The 20,124-nt window shown below is 38.6% G+C and overlaps 1 protein-coding gene across 2 annotated transcripts in view; it reads left to right on the top strand.

Moving 5' to 3' along the window:
• Positions 1 to 17,665, top strand: part of BST1 (bone marrow stromal cell antigen 1) — a 29,798-nt gene extending 12,133 nt beyond the window's left edge. The window contains exons 5-9 of one of the 2 annotated variants that reach the window (XM_027836469.1): positions 2,487 to 2,563; positions 5,444 to 5,536; positions 9,951 to 10,037; positions 15,308 to 15,367; positions 17,329 to 17,665. In XM_027836469.1, the coding sequence (XP_027692270.1) occupies positions 2,487 to 2,563; positions 5,444 to 5,536; positions 9,951 to 10,037; positions 15,308 to 15,367; positions 17,329 to 17,437 (426 nt within the window). In that variant the 3' untranslated portion in view covers positions 17,438 to 17,665. The remainder of the gene's footprint in view (positions 1 to 2,486; positions 2,564 to 5,443; positions 5,537 to 9,950; positions 10,038 to 15,307; positions 15,368 to 17,328) is intronic. The other variant, XM_027836470.1, reaches the window with a different exon arrangement.
• Positions 17,666 to 20,124: the final 2,459 nt, after the last annotated feature.

Raw genomic sequence — 20,124 nt, forward strand, 5'->3', positions numbered from 1 at the left:
ACACACACACACACACACACACACACACACACACACACACACACACAGAGCAGTTCTAGTGTGCAGAGGCTTAGCTATGCAATTCATTGTGGGTTAGCGCTCTAAACTTCCACTGCAAAATAACTGAAAGCCACAGCAGCTACCAGGGAGGCTCCAAACCAGCCTTCTTGCTGAGGTCTCTTGGGACAACTTGTCTGGGCTGGGGCTAATCCTCTGTGACAGTATGTGGTCTAACACATCAAGTGACACAATTCACAGATAACAGACAAAGTCAAAATACTGTTTTGAAGACATTGCCCTGGGGAAGCAGTATCGGGAAATGAGTCACTTGGGAAAGGCCAAAAATATTCCAGAGTTACTAGTCTAGGAAGGGGATTCCCCCTTTAACATCCTCCACCCCCCCACCCCCCCACCCCCCAGTTAGTTAGCTTGCTTGCTGAAAGCCAGAATTAAGGAGAGCTAAGGTTGGGCTCAGTGTTTATAACGAGGATCAGGAAAGACAACATGCCAGAATCTTATTTTAAGGAGCTCAGGAAGGTAGGTAGTTGCAGCAAATTGCTTTGACAGGGCCTGCACTGTTTTTTTGAAGCTGTGTAATAAGCATCTGAGTGCAGTGAGATTAAAAGAATGGTTCTCTAATGGAGTCTCTCCTGCCCTTCCCCAACTCCCACCCCTGAACAATGCACCCATTGCCTCCTTCGTAGCCAGAAAATGCTGGAGAATAGCACTTATGTTCTACGTCATGAAAACCAATCCTCTGAAAATTCCTAAAGTAGTCTTTTCTGCCACTTAGTTTTCCTTTTCCTTACCTCGCTTTATTTCCTTTTGCTGTGTGCTTCCTTGCCCCCAACCCCAGGTATGCAGTATCCTCATATCCTTTGCCTAATTCCTTCTACTATGGTGATCATTAACTTTATTCCCAATCTAAACACATATATTTCAAGGCCCTTGCTCTACTTAGTGACAACAGAGGACAATGGACGATACATGGCAAAGTAGAAAGGATAGTAGATTTGGAATTACTTCCCTTACTAGCTTTGTGACCTTGGATAAGTCATTTGATCTTTGTGCCTCAGCTTTTTTTTTGTTTTTGTTTTTGTTTTGCTTGGTTTTTGGTGAGGCGATTGGGGTTAAGTGACTTGCCCAGGGTCACACAGCTAGTGTCAAGTGTTTGAGGCCAGATTTGAACTCAGGTTCTCCTGATTCCAAGGCTGGAGCTCTACCCACTGCAGCACCTAGCTGCCCCTAGTGCCTCAGCTTTTTTATCCATAAAATTAGGGATACTTTTGTTTCCTATCCATCAACAAGCATTTATTCCAACTTTACAGAGTGATTCAATTCAATTCAACAATGACTTATTAAATATATACTATGTGCCTGGAACTGTGTTAAACTCTGGGGATACAAAGGCATAGAAAACAGTCTTTGACTTCCAGGAGCTCACATTCTATTGGTAAAATTGTAGTTGTGAGGAAAACTCTTTGCAAAAAGTATCACATCATATAACAGGCTGGCTACTCCACTCATGTGTAAGGGCAACCCTAAATGTCACTATAAAATGCCTGCCTCCATCCTCAGAGTTTGGGTGAGTGTAAGAGTTTGGTTTTGGTAACTGTTGGGATAGATAATGCACATAGGTCCTAAAATTAATTACTTGTATCTCCCCTCTATGTGATGGTTAGTTAATAATAATTGAGGAAACAACCTGAGCTATATGATTTATTAGCAAAACAGGTATAACAAATGGGTCAAGGGACTCCCCAGTTAGTCCAAAGACCCTGAATACAGAGTAAAACAGATTTTTATGTATTAAAATTAATTAATCAAAGAAAACAAGTTAATTATAAAAAATTAACCAAGATACAAAATTAGATAATCTGATTTCTAATTGGAGGAAAGATAGGGGGCTTTCCAAGTTAACGGTGGGGAAGAGTAAGTTTTAGTCAAGTTGAGAGGAGAACAAGTAGGTTTCAAGGTCTTTCTTTTCCCCAAATTAAGAGATGCTGATTAATTGAATAGACCTACATTTATGAAATAATAGATGGCTGATACCATCTAGTTTCCCATGGATGATTTGCAGAAAAACAAGATGGAGGAGAATACATGTGGAAGCACAAGATGGAATCAGTGTTCTTGAGATAGAATCTAATTGGTTCTCTTGATTCCCACACCAAACCAACTCTATTTTATAATTGGTCTTCAGTCAGTCTCTTTTTCTGTTAATAGACATTTATTAAGCACCTACTATGTGCCAGGGACCATGGTAAATGGTGAGGATACAAAAAGAAGCAAAAGTCCTTGTCTACAAGGAGTACATAATCTCTTCTACTCCCAAACACATCCACTCCAAAAAATTCTGATTTTTCCTAAGTGCTATATTTATCAGTTGCTAATTATTTAATTCATTTGATTTTTTCTCTTTTTATTGTTTTTAATTTTTATTTATTTTAATTATTTGATTTAAAAATATTTGTTTTCTTTCACAGTATGCACATGATAGCTCAGGGGTGATACATGTTATGTTGAATGGTTCAGAGCCATCTGGAGCCTATCCAGTAGAGGGGTAAGTGGAAAAGAACTAATATTACATAATATATCACAGCAGTATCAAAAAGTTGATGGAAAGGAAAAAAAAGATGAACTGAGAACCACTACCTGCAAACCAATCCAAATCTTTGCAATGCAAATGAAAACCATTGCAAATCCAAATAGCATAAGACCAATGAAACAGCTCTGGGAGCAGAGATGACCCCTGCTCCAGACTGACAAAGAGTTCTAGAAACAGGAATTGGTAACTACTTGACTAATATTCCACCTATAACAGTGGCATTTTTCATGGTGAAAAATTTTAGGGAGTTTGGGTTATGTGTTTATGGGCTAGTGTGTATGTGGAGGGGACAAAGTGGAGGAGCTCATAAATTTAGAATGAAAAACCACAGCTAACCTTTTCTACTGTCTTATTCCATTGGCTCATGGGGAGGTGGAGGCGATCATAGGCTCTCTATGGCTGGGCCAGTGGAGCGCAAGCTCTGGCAGGTCTGGTGGAGGAAGTACCTACCCTAATAAAATCATAGTTTCTGGAAATATTGAAGTTAACAAGCCCAGCTGGTAAATCTGGCAACAAATTAGAGTGCGGGTACTTGCCACACCTGTAGTACTCAGAGTGTTATGTGCAGGTTATGGGAGTGTTCCCTCCTCCTGTGCTTCATTGTGGTGCTGAGGTAGCCCTCTTTCTTGAAGATTATGCCAAGGGCATGTGAAAGCTGGCAAGCTGCAGCAAGCTGTAGAGACTTTGAGTACTGTCCTGGCAACCAGCTTTGCTGAGCATGGAAAGGATAATCTCCAAGTAGGTCAGGCTCTTGTTGATGGATGGCCATGGCAACTCATGCAACAAAGGAAAATACAAAATGGCTCAGAGCGCTCTTCAATGATTGTGGGGGAGGGTGCTAAAAATCACACCATTTTGAGATTGTTTATAAATATCTCATGTTATTAACACCACCCCCCAACTAAATTCTGATAGAAGAAAATAATCCATCATATAAGATATGAAATTTTATAGGCATAAATGTAAAATCATAATTTAGATTTCAAAAATCAGTAACATAAGTGTAATTTGGAGACAGCATCACTTATGTGAGTCATAGTATGGTGTAAGATACTAAAACAAAAAGTGAAGTAGAAGAGAGATGATAGGCCCAACTCTACTCTCCTTTGGTTAGGCTACATCTTGAAAGTCTAGGTAGTTTCTGGGTGTTTGTTTTTAAGGGGTATTAATAACTGGAATAAGCCCCAAGGAGAAAAGATAGAATTTTTTTAGGAGCTATAAAACTATAAGGATTAATTGCAGAAACTAGAAGACTAAATAAGAAAATTTAGGGTATATAGGAGTATGATCTTAAAATAATAAAAAAGACATATGGAAAAGAGATTAGAAACATTTAAATCATGAAAATAAAACAGTCAAGCCAACAAGCATTTATTAAATGTCTACTATAAGCCTCTGCTAATAAATTTTTTAAATGTATTATACATTCTGAATAGTACCAGAATCATATAAGATCAGTAAGTGGAGGTTATCAAGGACACAGATGTTGGCCAAGTTTAAAGAAAGATTTTCTAAAAATTAGAGTTGTTAAAAAATGGAATGGATTGACTTTTTAGATAGCAAGTCCTCTATCCCTGGAGATATCCAAGAATTTTAAAAAGTGGTAAGACTTTACTTAAAAATATAAAAAACATTCTTAGCTCATTATAGAAGGAATCCATCCATCTGGCAGGGGTTTGGACTAGATTATCTCTAAGTTCACTTCTATTATGGGAATTTTTGGTTTCCTTTTACGAATTTTTATTATTCAGGGCTCAGGGCCATTCTTCCTGAAACTTGGTTAACTACAAGCCTGTCTTCTGTTAATATTAAACTTATCTGACCAAAATGTGACTCATGGAGTAATAGTATTAAGGGAAGATTTTTGATATTCCTGAATTAAGAAACCAAATGAGAGGAAAAAGGAAATATAATATCTTTAAAACTTCCCAAAAAATACTTTAGTTGTGGAAGAATTTCCCTGATATTAAATCTTACTGACATGTAATTCCTTTCCTCTCAATTAGTCCATCATGACTTCTTTACAATATAGCCTCGAAGCTTTGTAAGTAAGATTTTGCAAATTCATTGTTTGATCTATAACCTGATTTAGTTTACCTATAGAGTTTGTTTAGCTAGGTTATTTCCAGAGGGGATGTATATAACTCTGCTTAACTAAATTTGCTCAACTTTTATGATGTTGAAGGAAGCATGGGTTTATGAAATTAAAAAAAAATTTTATAGCCTAAAAGAATGTATGAGATTGCAATATGTTAAAAAAAAATTAGTTCTCTTTCTCTCTGACATATTTTTCTCTATAAAACCTTGTCAGAAAACCCTAATCTCTGTTCAGGGATTATTATTCTACTTTTCTGAACCTGTGATTAAGCTAAAACCTAAATTTTTATCCCTTCAATATCTGTGTTGTGGTAAATTTAAGCAATTCTTATCTACCACATGAACTCAAAAAGAAAATATTTCTCTCATAACATGTTTTAAAATAACACTTCCAATTCAAAGACTCTTTGATTATAGGTACTGTGCAGTTTAAATATGGAAAACAACCACTGTTCCTTCATTTTTTGTTTAAGAGTAATATTGCTTAGCGTTGTTAAGAGATTTTCACATATCCCATTAAAGCCATGTTCAAAGCAGGTGGCTTTAAATAATAAGCTTGAAGTCTTTGTTAAGACTATAGTAATTATTTTTCAATCAAGAGTACGTAGAACAGAACACTTTTTTAAAGTAAAGTATATTAATTTAACTTAATTGAAAAAAAAAATAGTATGCAAATGTATTGGTACCTGAAATGAAAAGGATGCTTTGAGAATTTAAGTTTTTCTTTCTTTTATTGAGGTTTTTTGCAGATTATGAGATCCCCAACTTCCAGAAGGATAAAGTCACACAATTTGAGATCTGGGTTATGCATGAAATTGGAGGACCATATTTGTAAGTTAAGACTTTGTTTATTCAAAGTGAGTAATTATTTAAAAACTAAGTGTACTGAGCCAGTAAACAAGTTATTTAAAAGCATGTGTCAAAAAAAAAAGTTCATTCCATGTAAATTGGCAGGTTACTCAGGTTTCCAGTCAAATATTAGACAAATAAAGACAAAGACATTGGTTCTCTGGGAAGGCACAGGGATAAAAATAGTGTTATGTAATCAAAAGAGTCTTGAAGTTGGAATCTAAGAAGCTGGATTTTAATCCTGCTCTTTCATTTACTATCTATGTGACCTTGGGCAAGTTATTTTAGTCTATGGATTTCTTGCTAGCCACTCATTTGTTAGGTGTAGTCACATGAAGGGAAGGGGCAGCATGTTCCCAAGAGAGTCTGATCTGTGCCTACCACAACATAGCTGGCAGTCCAACAGGACCATCAATGTCATTGTCCTTGTGTGATCTTTTCCCTTCCACCTTCAAAGGTTGGGGAAGAAGGTTTGGCAGTGTTCTCCCTTGCCTAAGGGAGATTACCATTGAGATTGTTTTGTAGTCAGGGCCAGAGGAGAGAGCTCAGCTCTTGAGGATGGTGACCTGGCTGTGGTGAGGGACCAGGTATTAGGGAATTCCTCAGTGTAGAGGAATTTCCTCCTGAAGAGTAATTCTGCCTATCTAGTTTGTTTCAATCGAGGTTTTTGTTGTTCAGTCATGTCTGACTTTTTGTGACCCCACTTGGAGTTTCTTGGCCAAGATGTCGGAGTGGTTTGCATTTTCTTTTCCAGCTCATTTTATAGATGAGGAAAACTGAGGTAAACAGGGTGAAGTGACTTGCCTAGGGTCAACTAGATATATTTGAACTCAGGAAGATGAGTCTTCCTGACTCAAGGCCTAACATTCTATCCACTGAGCCACCTAACTGCCCCTCCAGTGGGTAACTGATCTCATCAGGTCATCCAGGTAGGGCAGGAATTTATTTTCAGCAATAGGAGGTGAGATGGAATCTGCATCAATTTTTTCATTACATAACCCTGCAGGCTGCATTTTCTTTGACCTCTAAGTTTACTTTTAAATATTGAAAGGGGCAGAGAAGATGGTTCCCCTAAATTCACAGCAATACAGGTTTTGTCCATTTTCTCCACACAGAGTTGCAGACATGAAGCTCATGGTAAAGGGATGATATGGGCCACATTAGCTGGAAGAATGGGTCACTTGGTTTGTGTCCCATATTCTTGGCCCTCTTAGCCCTCCATTATACTCATGCCCTGCCCCACCTTGCTGAGTTGGTGGTCTACCATTTCCTTGCCAGAAGACACTTTTCTGAGAAGCCAAGATGCCTTAAGCTTTTGAAGTTGTTCTGGAAATCCTTCCCCAAAGCTGGGAGTCTGGAGGAGTGGGAGCCTTGCCTGGGTCTGGCAACCAACAGGGCTTTCATATGGTAATGTGTTCACATTTAAGGTGACTACTTCCAACCTAATCAAGAAGGTGAATGGAGATATAAATTTGGAGCAGAAACTTTGAAAGGAATTACCTAAAATGTAAATTCATTCAGTAATAGATGTGACTACACCTTTATAATTCCAGTTTGTTGAGGCTTAAAGAGCTTTGCTGTGAGATTTGCATGTAAATGAGAACTTTAAATTTTTTTTATTTTTATTTTGAATTTAACAAACTCCAAATAAAATGGGCATTTCCATATTCACAGTAGAACAGATTAAGAAATTATACCCCTGAAACTGAAGATTTCTATTATGTAAAGCCTGCTTTTCTTGCTAAGTATATAATAAATTCAAACTATAGCTTTCCAAACCTGACAAGGTTTGTCCGTGATTCTTTCTAGTTTTCCTTCTGTTCTCTACCTTTAAAAAATGCCTCAATGGTGCTTTTTCTTTTCCTTTTTTCCTCACCCTATCTCTATCATCTCTCGACCTCTCATTCACACCCCTCCCCATGGGGCGGGAGAGAGAGAAAGTGGGAATAATTTTGTAAAACAGGCAAATGGAGAAAATGTGCAAATGGTATTTAAACAAGAAAAGTTAGGGGCCAACAGGAGGAAGCACACATTAGATCCATGTTTTGGGAAACAGAAGGGTAAAGCCCTATAGTTTTCTTATCTATAGCTAAAATGTGAGACTGAAAGGTAGGGGAGAAAGTTCTCCTCCGAACAGCAGAAAAAGCACTGACTCCAGTTTAGAGAGGGTCTAGGTTCAAATCTTAGCTCTAATGCTTATTAACTGTGACCTTAGGTAAGTCATTTAGTTTTCCTGGGCCTAGTTTCCCCATCTGTAAAATGAGGAGGTTGGCCTGTGATTCCCTTCTAATCTATTTCTTTGATTGCTTCAAATTTTGGTACCTGCAGAAAAGGCTCTTGACCTACTGAAGTTTTACCCCTGACTTAGAGCACTTTGGAAGGCATTTTATGATGATAAGTTTGGGGCAGTGGTTACCTGTCCTCAATATAATGCCTATACATTGATGGAGCTATTTTCTAATCTTGATTTAAGCTTAAAACCTTCTCCCCTTTTTAATTCAAACACTTCTTGAAATCCTGCTTCCTTCATTCCATTTTACCTCCTAACTGGAAGACATGTATAATTTTTATAGTTCTCTCTGTAGTGTACTTTCATAGGAGAGAAAATGAATCTCTTATTCCACATAAATCCATTCAGGTTTAAAGGATACTAATAAACTAGGAGTAACCTTAGAATTCTAGTGCATTCATCTCATTCTATAGAAAAGGAAACTGAGACCCAGAGAGTTCAAATGAGTTGTTCAAGGTCATACAATAATAAGTAGCAGAACCAGGATTACAACCCAGGATTCCAACTTCCTGCAAATCCAATACCTTGTCCATTCCAGTATGGAGTGGAAAACCTCACGCCATAGTGACTTTCACCTCTTGCTATCTTCCATACTACATGAGGAGATAATAAATTTCCCTATAAGAACCTCATTTGCCTGTTCAGCACATTTATTAACATCTCTGTCTTTTCTTAAAACTTATTTTAGACTCTCAATGTTCAGATGGCAAGAATTATATCTATTTAACTCACTTTCAGGCAACTGTCAGCATAAAATGAATGTATTATTACTTTGACAAGTAATAATACCTGTCATAACAAAATGTACAAAGTCAGCTTTAATATATAAATGCTCTTGATAGTGGTGACTCATTTAATATAGAGTTGGCCAAAAATCAGTGACAGAGGCATCATGGTATAGAAGAAAGAGTACTGGATTTAGAATCAGAAGTCCTTCAAGGAGTTTACATTGCCGGGGAGCAAGTTTACAACATTGCTTCTCTGGTCAAGAACCTGTTTTTTAAAAGTCCTTCCCAAATACATAACACTCTGCAAGGTGATGGGGGGAGAGACATTTCTGAACTCTCAGTGCTCACAATCTTAGTGGGGACTGAGAAGGAGCTACAGTGGCTCTTCGTTATCTACTACATCAGTGGCTCTGCCTTAGTCTAACCTTCTTCCAAAATTAACTGGCACTAGAGGAAGAATCCTGCCCTAAAGGATGACATCATAGCTCCCCAGGACCTGCTACAACTTTGGTCAGTCTTGGTTGCCTCCAATGATGCATTGGGATACATCATGTAAATCAATTATATCTACAAGAAATAAAGATTTTCCAACAACCACCATGAGTTACAAATCTACAAGAAACATGGAGATTCTTTTCACATCCCTGCTGTGGCATAAAAGAAATCCTAGTGGCAACTTTGAATCCATGAACTTTTGTTGTTTTTTTTTGGGAGAGGATGGGCAATGGGGATTAAGTGTCTTGCCCAAGGTCACACAATTAGTAAGTGTTATGTGTCTGAGGCCGGATTTGAACTCAGGTCCTCTTGACTCCAGAGCCGGTGCTCTATCCACTGTGCCACCTAGCTGCCCCCTGGTCCATGAACTTTTAAAGAATATATATTTTGATAAGTGTATTTCAACATAATTCATTTCCTTTGTAATCCTATGTTTTTATTGTAGATATATATATATATATATATATATATACATATATTTTAATCCATGTACACACAGATTGATATTGAGGCTTTTATTTTTTTGCCTTTTTTTTTTTTTGGTGAGGCAAGCGGGGTTAAGTGGCTTGCCCAAGGTCACACAGCTAGTAAGTGTTAAGTGTCTGAGGCTGGATTTGAATTCAGGTCCTCCTGACTCCAAGGTCAGAGCTTCATTCATTGTGCCGCCTAGCTGGCCCTATATATTTTTAAAATACTATTCTGGGAAGGGTCCATAGATTTCATCAGCCTACCAAGGAGAGGCCCATGACAAAAATAGGTATAGCCAGTTTCCTAGCAGCCAGAGTGGGGTCACCACTGATCATTACAGTTTGTGGTAATGAATCATCCCAATCAAGTTGGTCCAATAGTCAGGGTCCTTAATAGTTGAAATTTTATTTTACAGAGAATCCTGTGGGGAAGGCAGTGTGAAAATACTGGAAAGGAGACTGAAAAATATGGAGTTTAAATATGAATGCATTAACGATTACAGGTAAATGGAATCTGTTTGGTGGATATTTACAGGGATAATCATATCCTGCCCAAGGTTCCATTAGCTAATTGATAAGGCAATATTGCTAATGACTAAGTTAATGTTGCTTAATAGTTTGTTACTGGGTGTGGAAGACAGTATTCCATAGTCCAAAGAACTTTTGCTACTGAAGGGGATATTTCTGTCAGAGCCTCTCCCTCTCTCCTACTCCATCTACTTAACTCTCCCATTTTATTACATGCTCCTTCCCGTTAACATTATCTATGGTTCCCAGTACAAGGTTCTCCATAATAAAATGGGATCATGGCATTTAGATACGGAAGAGACCTTGATGATGTTTGGTCATTTTTCAGTCCGACTCTTCGTGAACCCTTTTGGGGTTTTCTTAGCAAAGATACTGGACTCGTTTTGTCATTTCCTTTTCTAGCTCATTTTATAGATAAGGAAACTGAGGCTAACAGGGTTAAGTGACTTGGTCAGGGTTACACACATTCTAGTGTTTAGGGTAGGACTTGAACTCAGGTCTTCCTGACTCCAGGCCTGGTGGTCTTTTCACTGTACCACCTAGCTGCCCTAAGAAGAGACCTTAAAGATCATCTAATTCATTAACTTTGTGTCCACGAACTTAAAAAAAAATTGAGAATTATATTTCATCATAATTGATTTTCTTTGTAATCCTATGTATTTTATTGTATATTTAAAAATGTTACTCTGAGAAAGGTCCATAGATTTCACCAGACTGCCAAAGGGGCCCATGACCAAAATAAAAAACAGTTTAATATCTCTTGATCTAGTCCAGTTCCATCATTTCACAGAAGAAAAGGCTGAGGTCCAGAAAGAAGTCCCTCACCCAAAGTCACATGGGTAACCTAAGCTTCTGATTCCAATCTCAGGGTTCTTTTACTATATTACCAACTCTTCAGAAGTTAAATGACTCTTTGGGACGATATGTTGATTGACAGAAGTGGGGTAGCTGATAAAATGCTAGTTTCGACATCAAGAAGGCCTTGGGTGGGGCAGCTAGATGGTGCAGTGGATGGAGTACTGGCCCTGGAGTCAGGAGGACCTGAGTTCAAATCTGGCCTCAGACATGTGACACTTACTAGCTATGTGAGCCTGGGCAAGTCATTTAACCTCATTGCCTAGCCAAAAAAAAAAAAGATCTTGGTTCTAATTCTGCTACAGACACTTAGTAGCTGCGTGACCTTGAGTAAGTCATTTAACCAATGTGAAAAATGATTTTTCTTAGTAATCATTATCTTGGAGACTCAGAGCTTCCCCTCAACCTCCTTCTTTCAAAGTATAGGCTTTAAGTTCAGTTTTTCTTCAGAAAGACATTTCTGATAATGAGATGGCATTGAGTCTCCTTATCCTAGTCAAACTCCAACCCAAGCCTTGATTTAATTGATTTAATCAAAGGTAGGAAAGCTCCACAGTGTTCTACTCAGGCTTGGGTGGAGACAGATTCTTCTGTCTAGATGGCCCAAGGCTGGGAGTGGTCTCGTATGGTTGGGCTCTGTCCAGAGGTAAAATGGGGTGATATTAGCCCTTGTTGAAAAGGTATATAAACTGGGCACCCCAACCCCCAAATCGATCCCAGTTCTAAACTGGCTCCCTTAGAGGGGCTCAGTCTTTGACTGCAGCTTTACATGCATGCTGCCGGCTTGAGAGAAATAAAAACATGGACTCAGACAACCTAATTTTGTTTGTCTTTCTTAGATCAAACTCTGCCAGGTTGACACCTAAGACTCAGGTTTCCTCTTCTGTAAAATGAGGATAATAACAACACCACCCTCCCAGAGAACCTCCTTGTAAGGATCAAAAAAGATAATGTATTGACTGTTAGGCAGTGCCAAGGACCAGACTCCGGTGCCTGTACTCTACCACCCTTTCCACATCTTTCTCAGGGGGAGATAATCAAATCAACATTACCTTTGCTACTAGGAAGTGTGTGACAATCTACTCCCCTGTGGTTGCCTTTAGTATCCTTGCCCTTCTGAGCTATAAGGTGAGCCAGGCCAAAGTTCTTTTTTCATCACCACCTTTCCGTGAACCTATTGAAGTTCCATCCCATCCGTCATCCATTGTATCCTATCCCATCCTTCCCTTGTGGCCTCTGAAATCCCTGTTCTATTTTTAAGAAGTTGCTCTTCTTGTGCCTTTGATTCAGAAATTATTTTGTATTTATTTTTATGTAAATGTACTTGTATGCAATAACGATAATGGCTATCATTTACCTATGAGGCAGTTTAGGGGCTCAGGGGTTCTGGGACCCCAAAATCACAATACACAGGTCCTGCCCGAAAAAATTCTACCCAAGCCTTCTTTCAGCCAACGACGAGGTTTATTAGAACATCCATCATATTGGGCAGACTCTTAAGGAGTCTGAACATTAGTAAACTATTGACTAGATTATAAGAATCCCAGCAGTGCCTAAATTATAAGAATCTGAGTATCTTAATGGAGACAAGATAGACCTTATATATACAGAAAGACTATGGGAGGGATCTAGGAGTGGCCAAGTAGTTTATGAGGTAATAGAACTCCAGGGGTGGCCAAGGGAGAATGGATCCTAGATAGGACCAAGGGTGGGAAGCGGCCTGGGGCCATAGGGAGGCAAGACAATGGAGGGGAGATTGGGTGTAGCCACAATGAAAGGCCAGTTGATGGGATTATAAACCAGAGATTTGTCTATGTGGGAAAGTCCAGGGTTTTTCCTTTCTGGGGCCCAGATCCCAACCCCTTCACCTAGGGCTTGAATGCTTACTAAGTGTTTTACACATGTTAAATCATTTTTATCCTTGTAACAGCTCTGCAAAGAGGAGGTTTAGGGGTTCTGGGACCCCAAAATCACAACTCATGGGTCCTGCCCGAAAGAATTAGACCCAAGCCTTCTTTCAGCCAAAGACAAGGTTTATTAGAACATTTATCATATTGGGCAGACTCTTAAGGAATCTGAGCTGTGGCTAGATTTTAAGAATCTGAGCCCCTTAAAAGAGAGAAGATGGACCTTATATACAGAAAGACTGTGGGAGGGATCTAGGAGTGGCCAAGTAGTTTGAGGTGACTGAAGGGGGGTCCAAGGAGGATCTGGATGGGACCAGCCAGTAAACTGGGGTAAACAGAAGGCCTGGGCCTGGACCATGTGGCCAAGGGAGAATGGAGCCTAGCTAGGATTAAGGTTGGGAAATGGCCAGGGGCCATAAGGAGGTAAGACAATGGAGGACTAGGCTTGGTTAAGGGTAACAGAGAATTGGGAGATTGGGAGTAGCCACAATGAAAGGCCAGTTGATAGGATTATAGCCTCAGGGTACTGTCAGAAATTTGGCCATGTGGAAAAGTCCAGAGTTTTCCTTTCTGGGGTCCAGATCCCAACCCGGTCACTATTATTATTCCCCATTTTACAGATGAGGAAACTGAGACAGATAGAGTGACTTGCCCAGAGTCCCATAGCTAGTAAGTGTCCAAGGCAGGATTTGAACTTAGATCTTCCTGCATCCAAGTCCCATTTCCTATCCACTGGGTCATCTAGTTATGTACATGTTGCTTTTCTTCAATAAAATATACACTCTTTAAGGGTAAAGACTGTTTCATTTTGTCTTTATATCTTCAGTGTCTGGCACTACCCACTTAATAAATGCTTGTAGTTTAAGTGCTTTGCAAACTTGAAAGTGTGATATGTTAGCTATTATTATTATTAACTCTTTAAGCTGCTTGCCCCCCTTTAAACTGCTATTTGTAAAGCACTTTGCAAACCTTAACTTGCTATAGAAATTCTAGCCATTATTATTATTTCTCTCTAAAGCCTTAGTGATGAAAAACAAAGCAGTAAGAAATGACAAACACATTCATTTTAAGGACAAGTTTTTTTTTCTCCTTAACTTAATAGACTAAAATAAATGTCGTCCTTAAAAAAAAACAAAACCAAGCAAAAACAAAACCTCAAATAAAGTATCCCCCATCATACCCTGCTAAGGCTCTGAGAGTTCTCCCACCTCTGCCTTCTCTCGGGGAGGAGAGGTCACTGAATATCCAGTGACTGGCAGCAGGAATTAGAGTAGAGAAGGTTCAGTGGAGTTATTCAGGCTCAACTGGGTCTTCTCCTCCTTTCTAGGGAGTAACAGTGGAATACCACATTGCATCATGGACTTTGCCAATGTGGAACACACCCAGAGAAGGGTTAAGTATGATTTTAGAATGGCAGGGGGTCTTGAAACCACATCACAGGGGATCTCTCGGGCATTTTTAGTCCAGAAAATATAAGACAGGAAGCCTATACATGATAGGAACCCTTAAATGTCTGAAGGTTATTCATAGAAAAGAAGGATATGATTTATTCACTGTAGTTTCCACAGACAGAACTAGGATTAGTGGCATGAATGTGCTGGTAAATGTTTAACTGGCTGCCCCTTCACCCAAATGTATGAATGACGCACTTTAAAGTTTAATTTGCATAAAAATTTTCTCCATTGCTTCTTGTGTCTAGTCAATCAACAAAACGATAAATTGACCCCCAGTTTGTAGGGTTTGCTGATTTCTAAGGTGTAAATGTGCATGCTGAAAATTTAACAGTGCGGAAGAGCTTGGCTCCGCCACGTCCAGATAGTGGGTAGAAGGGACAGTGATCTTTCTAATGGGTGGAGCTGTCTGAAGAGGTAATAGTCAAATGGTGAGACCCGCTGGTGCCTGGAAGTGTTCAGGCAAAAACTGGTACATTCAGCATGACTAAACAGAATTCAGGCTTCAGCCAGAGGGCGGATCTTAGGGGATCTCCAAGGCTCCTTCCAGCTCTGAGGTTTTGTGATTCTCTGAGGCCCTCAGGTGGTCGGGACTGCACAAAAGACTCACATCTGGGAAGAAAAGGTAGTCTCCTGCAGCCAGGAGGAGATTACATTCAAGGCAGAAAGAACTTTGTTGTTTAAAAAAATATTTATTTAAAACATTCATATTTTAAAATTTTGAGTTCCAAATTCTCTCTCTTTCCCTCTACCCCACTCTCTGCCTATTGAGAAGGCAAGTAATATGATATCAGTTATACAAATGAAATCATGTAAAACATATATCCCTATTAACTTTGTTGCAAACAACAACCAAAAAAAAAAGCAAGAAAAATGAAAAAAGTGAAAAAATTATGCTTCAGTTTATGCTCAGAGTTCATCAATTCTCTCTCTGGAGTTGGATAGCATTTTCCATCATGAGTCCTTTGGAATTGTCTTGGATCATTGTAAAATAGAAACTTTAAATAAAATCAGGATGATTTTTTCTTTCAGACCTGTGAAACTCCTAAAGTGTCTGGACTACACTGCCCACGCTGACTGCATCTTTAATTTGTAAGTCATCCTCTGAGACCTAACCAGTGCCTGCCACACCTACCTAGAAAAGCTGTGAGCTAGGGTTTACACAGTGCTTTTGCATGATGAAGCAGGAAGAGCCCTGTACCTGGAGTCAAGAGACCTGGGCGTGAATTCCATCTCTGACATTGCTAGATGTGTGATGGAAGGCAAGTCTTTTCAACTTTCTGAGTCTCAGTGTCTTCAATTGTAAAATGGGGACAATAATACTTGTAATTTTATATGTGTGTGTGTATATTTTGTTGTTGTTCAGTTGTGTCCAGCTCTTCATGACCCTATTTGGATTTTTCTTGGCAAAGATACTGGAGTGGTTTGCCATTTCCTTTTCCAGTTCATTTTACAGATGAGGAAACTAAGGCAAACAGGGTTAAATGATTTGCCCACAGGGTCACACAGCTAGTAAGTGTCTGAGGTCAGATTTGAACCCACAAAGATGAGTCTTCCCGACTCCAAGCCCAGTACTCTATCCCCTGCACCACCTAGCTGCCCATTTTGTTGTCATTATGCAGTCATTTCAATTATGTCCAACTCTTAGTGAGTCTATTTGGGGTTTTCTTGGCAAAGAAAAAAAACTATAAATATATACATACACACACTACACTATATGTATATATACATATACCTAATATACACACATACATATATACATGTGTTATATGTGCACATATACATATGTGCCTAGGTATAATGTGCTTTGAAAACCTTCAAGTGATATAAAAACATCAGCTATTGTTATTCTTTTTTAATTGAAACAAGATTTGGAGCAGTTTTTCTTGTTTCCTTGTTTCCTTAAGAATAGCAACAACAATAAACCACGAGCATGGTGCCGTGGACCTAGAGCTGGATTTGGAATCTGGAGATGAGTTCAAATTGCAGTTCTGCTACTTATCATCTGTGAACCATTGGGCAAGTCAGCTTCTCTGGGTCTCAGTTTCCATATCTATAAAATGTGGCAGCTGGACCAGATGGTCCCTAAAGTCCCTTCTAGCTCTAATCCTCTGACCAAACATGAAATTTTGGATGATGTATCCTCCTCCTCGAGCTAATGAAGGAAGTGGAGGAACAAAGATTAAAATGGCTTTACAGAAGCTTCATGGCATATTCACTGGAAAATCAAGACCACCACGTCCACCTGGCAAGTCATTTTCTATCTTCAGCCCTCAGATTCCTCATCTATGAAACTGGAGTTGGACTAGATGACCTTTGAAGTATCTTTCAGTTCTAAATCTATGATCCTGTGGCATGATACACTAAAATCTTAAAAATGACAGTACACATCTTGATTTACTAAGATGAGTTCATTTCACAAAGGAATTATTCACTTTATGAAAAGATTTTCCAAAATTTATTTTAAATTGGGTAATTTGTTTTTAAAAAATCAGTTTATAGGGGCAGTTAGGTGGAGCAGTGGATAAGAGCACCGACTCTGGAGTTAGGAGAACCTGAATTCAAATCTGGCCTCAGACATTTGACATTTACTAGTTGTGTGACCCTGGGCAAGTTGCTTAACTGCAATTGCCTTGCCAAAAAAAAGTAGTTAAAAAAATCAGTTTATGCAACACATACATTGTATAAAGCGAAGTAATCTTGTGCAAGTATTTGTCACGTGAATGAGAAACTCCAGGAGGTAGATGGGGTACAAGTAAAAGCTGATGGTGAGCTCTGGCTTGTTTCCTGTAGCTGAGGCACCAGGCATTCACAGACAAAGCCAGGATAGCTCAATAGAAGTGTTTCAATGGCAGCATTAGATTCATCAGCTAATAGATTTCTATTAGTATTTATTTCATCTCATGCTTTAAAAGTTCCAAGGTCCAAGCCTGTCCCTTGAAACAGAATCCCTATTGGCCAACCTCTCCCTGCAGTTGGGAATAGAGGCAGCATGGACTTTTTTTTTCTATACCAGCTGACCTATGACTATTTCTTTTCTTTTATGTTTTCAGAGCAGCAGAATCAACACAACAAAGATTCCCTTCTCTTTTTGGAGGAAAATGGGACCCCAGCCTTCTATTTTTTCTTTTCCTGGCACTGGCTTCAGAAATTCAACTTTAACTTCTTAATGAAATAAGAGATTTTCTGAGAGTGATCCACTCCTAAAAGAGACTTTAGGACTGCATTGGGCCCCTGCACAACACCATTGATTTTCTTTTCATAGAAGATAGCAACTTATTGGGAGTGACAATAGCCTATAGCTTTGTAGAAATGTCTACTCTCTAAATCATGGAGGTTTTGGCTGCCTAAATTAATATAGAGACATTTCCAGATGAATTTTACATTTTTTTAACTTTTTATTCTTTCAAATAAACTTTGTTATTTTTCTAGCTATATAAAGTAATCTTCTGTTAATTTGGCATAGCACTGAAAAAGTAAATTAACTTGGATAGTACTGTAATTTTATTATATTGGCTTGGCCTAATCATAGGCAATTAATAGTTACGTCTCCAGGTGTTAAGATCTGTCTTTATTTGTGTAAAGAGTATTGTAGTTATGTTCATATAGTTCTTAGGTAGATCTTAGCAAGTAGATTCCCAAGTATTTCATATTTTCTGTAGTTATTTTAAATGGAATTTCTTTTTCTATCTTTTCTTTTTCATTTTGTTGGCAAAATACAAAAATGCTGTTGATTTCTGTGTATTTCTTTGATATCCTGCAAATTTACTGAAGTGTTTTAATTTTTTTTTATTTAATTCTCCAGAGTTTTCTAAGTCAATCATCATATCCTAAGTTAAATTTTAAAAAGATATGGACAAAAGATGAAAGCTAGGGCAGGTAACTCAGAATGAACTCACATTGGTGAGAAAAGTCAAGGATAACAAAAATGTGGTTTTGGGGAAAAGAGGAATATAAAAAAAAAGGACAGAATCACTACTTAGGCTACTAGGAAACCCATAGGACAATGATTCAAGAAAATGGGAGGCAGTGAGCTTTCATGGAGTGGGCTGAGTTAGCTTCTTAAGCTAACCCTTCCACCCACCCTTACCCCTTTGGAAGAGATTTATAGTTAGAAGAACCAGGAAGAAATGGCAAATGAGAGGATGGGAGAAGATAATGGAAGGCAATTGTACAGATGACATGATAAATTGGAGGAGAGGTTGGGAAAGATCACATTCAGAGGCTATTTGCTGACCAAGGATCTATAGAAAACTTATGTGTTCCCAACCCAGAGTAAGTAAGGAGGGGGATGGTAAATGTTCTTCTCTTCCTTCTCCTTCTTATTTCCATTTCTCCAACCCAGAGAAAGTAAAACTCTCTGGAACTAGTTAGTTCCATCAAGTCTGTAATCCATGTTTCCCTTAAATGTTTACATTTCTGCTGCTTCTAACCTGTGATAAAAACATTAGCCAACATAAATTCCAGCTCATTGTTGTATTTTAATTAGTGTTCACATATCTAGCTGAATGGATGGGGTATGTGGAGAGGTAGAGTTTCCTTTTCAGTGATGAAAGACAGAGATGTCTAATTGAATTAGGTTGGGAGCTTGCAGTTAAAGTTCAGACTCACTGAGGGACAAAGTGGGAAGACTGGAATTATACTTGGCACATCTAACAAAGAACTTGAGACTAGGGCAAACAGTAAAATTTGAGTCTATTTTAAAAAAAAGTCCCAGAATGAGTAATATTGGGGAAGCCATGTTGGTACTCTGTTGTTGAAAAGAAAACCATGACTTTATAAAAAGAAGAATGAGGGAATTGCCAAGCATGCTCAGACAAGGCCTCTGGCTCAGGGCATGAAGAACATCTCAGTCTGGTGGCACTTGGTGGCTTATACTTGACATAGAGAAGGTAAACCTCTATTTTTAAAAAATTAATTAATTTATTTTTAGTTTTCAACATTCACTTCCATAAGCTTTTGAGTTTTAAATTTTTTCCTCCCCCCTCCCTGCCTCCCTCCCTCCCTCCCTTATGTATCTGATATAGGCTCTACATATATATTCCTATTTAACATGTTTTCACATTAGTCATGTTGTAAAGAAGAATTAGAAGCAGTAGAAAGAACCACAAGAAAGAAGACACAAAACAAAACAGAAGAAAAGAAAAAAAAGAGCAAATAGTCTGCTTCAATCTGCATTCAGACTCCATAGTTCTTTCTCTGGATGTGGATATCATTTTCCATCATGAGACTTTTGGAGATGTCTTAGATCCTTGCATTACTGAGAAGAGCTAGGTCTATCAAAGTTAGTCATCACACAATGTGACTGTTACTGTGTACAACGTTCTCCTGGTTCTGCTTAGTTCACTCAGCATCGTTCCATACAAGTCTTTCCAGGTTTTTCTGAAGTCCACTTGTTCATCATTTCTTATAGCACAATAGTATTCCATTACATTCATATACCACAACTTGTTCAGCCATTCCCCAGTTGATAGGCATCCCTTCAATTTCTAATTCTTTGCCACCACAGAAAAAGCTGCTATAAATATTTTTTTGTACATGTGGATCCTTTTCCCATTGTTATGATCTCTTTGGGATACAGTCCTAGAAGTGGTATTTACTGGGTCAAAGGGTATGCACATTTTTATAGCCCTTTGGGCATATTTCCAAATTTCTCTCCAAAATGGTTGGATCAGTTCACAACTCCACCAACAATGCACTAGTGTTCCAATATTCCCACCTTTTTGACAACATTTATCATTTTCCTATTTTGTCATTAAAACTCTATTCTTACTTGATTTTTTTTCCCTGCCAAGAATGATCTTGAGGCAGAACTAAAATGACTAGCATAATGTTGACACCTATGCTAC

This window comes from Vombatus ursinus, unplaced genomic scaffold (assembly GCF_900497805.2).
Source record: "Vombatus ursinus unplaced genomic scaffold, bare-nosed wombat genome assembly UNPS02014818.1, whole genome shotgun sequence".
In the NCBI taxonomy this organism is placed as follows: domain Eukaryota; kingdom Metazoa; phylum Chordata; class Mammalia; order Diprotodontia; family Vombatidae; genus Vombatus; species Vombatus ursinus.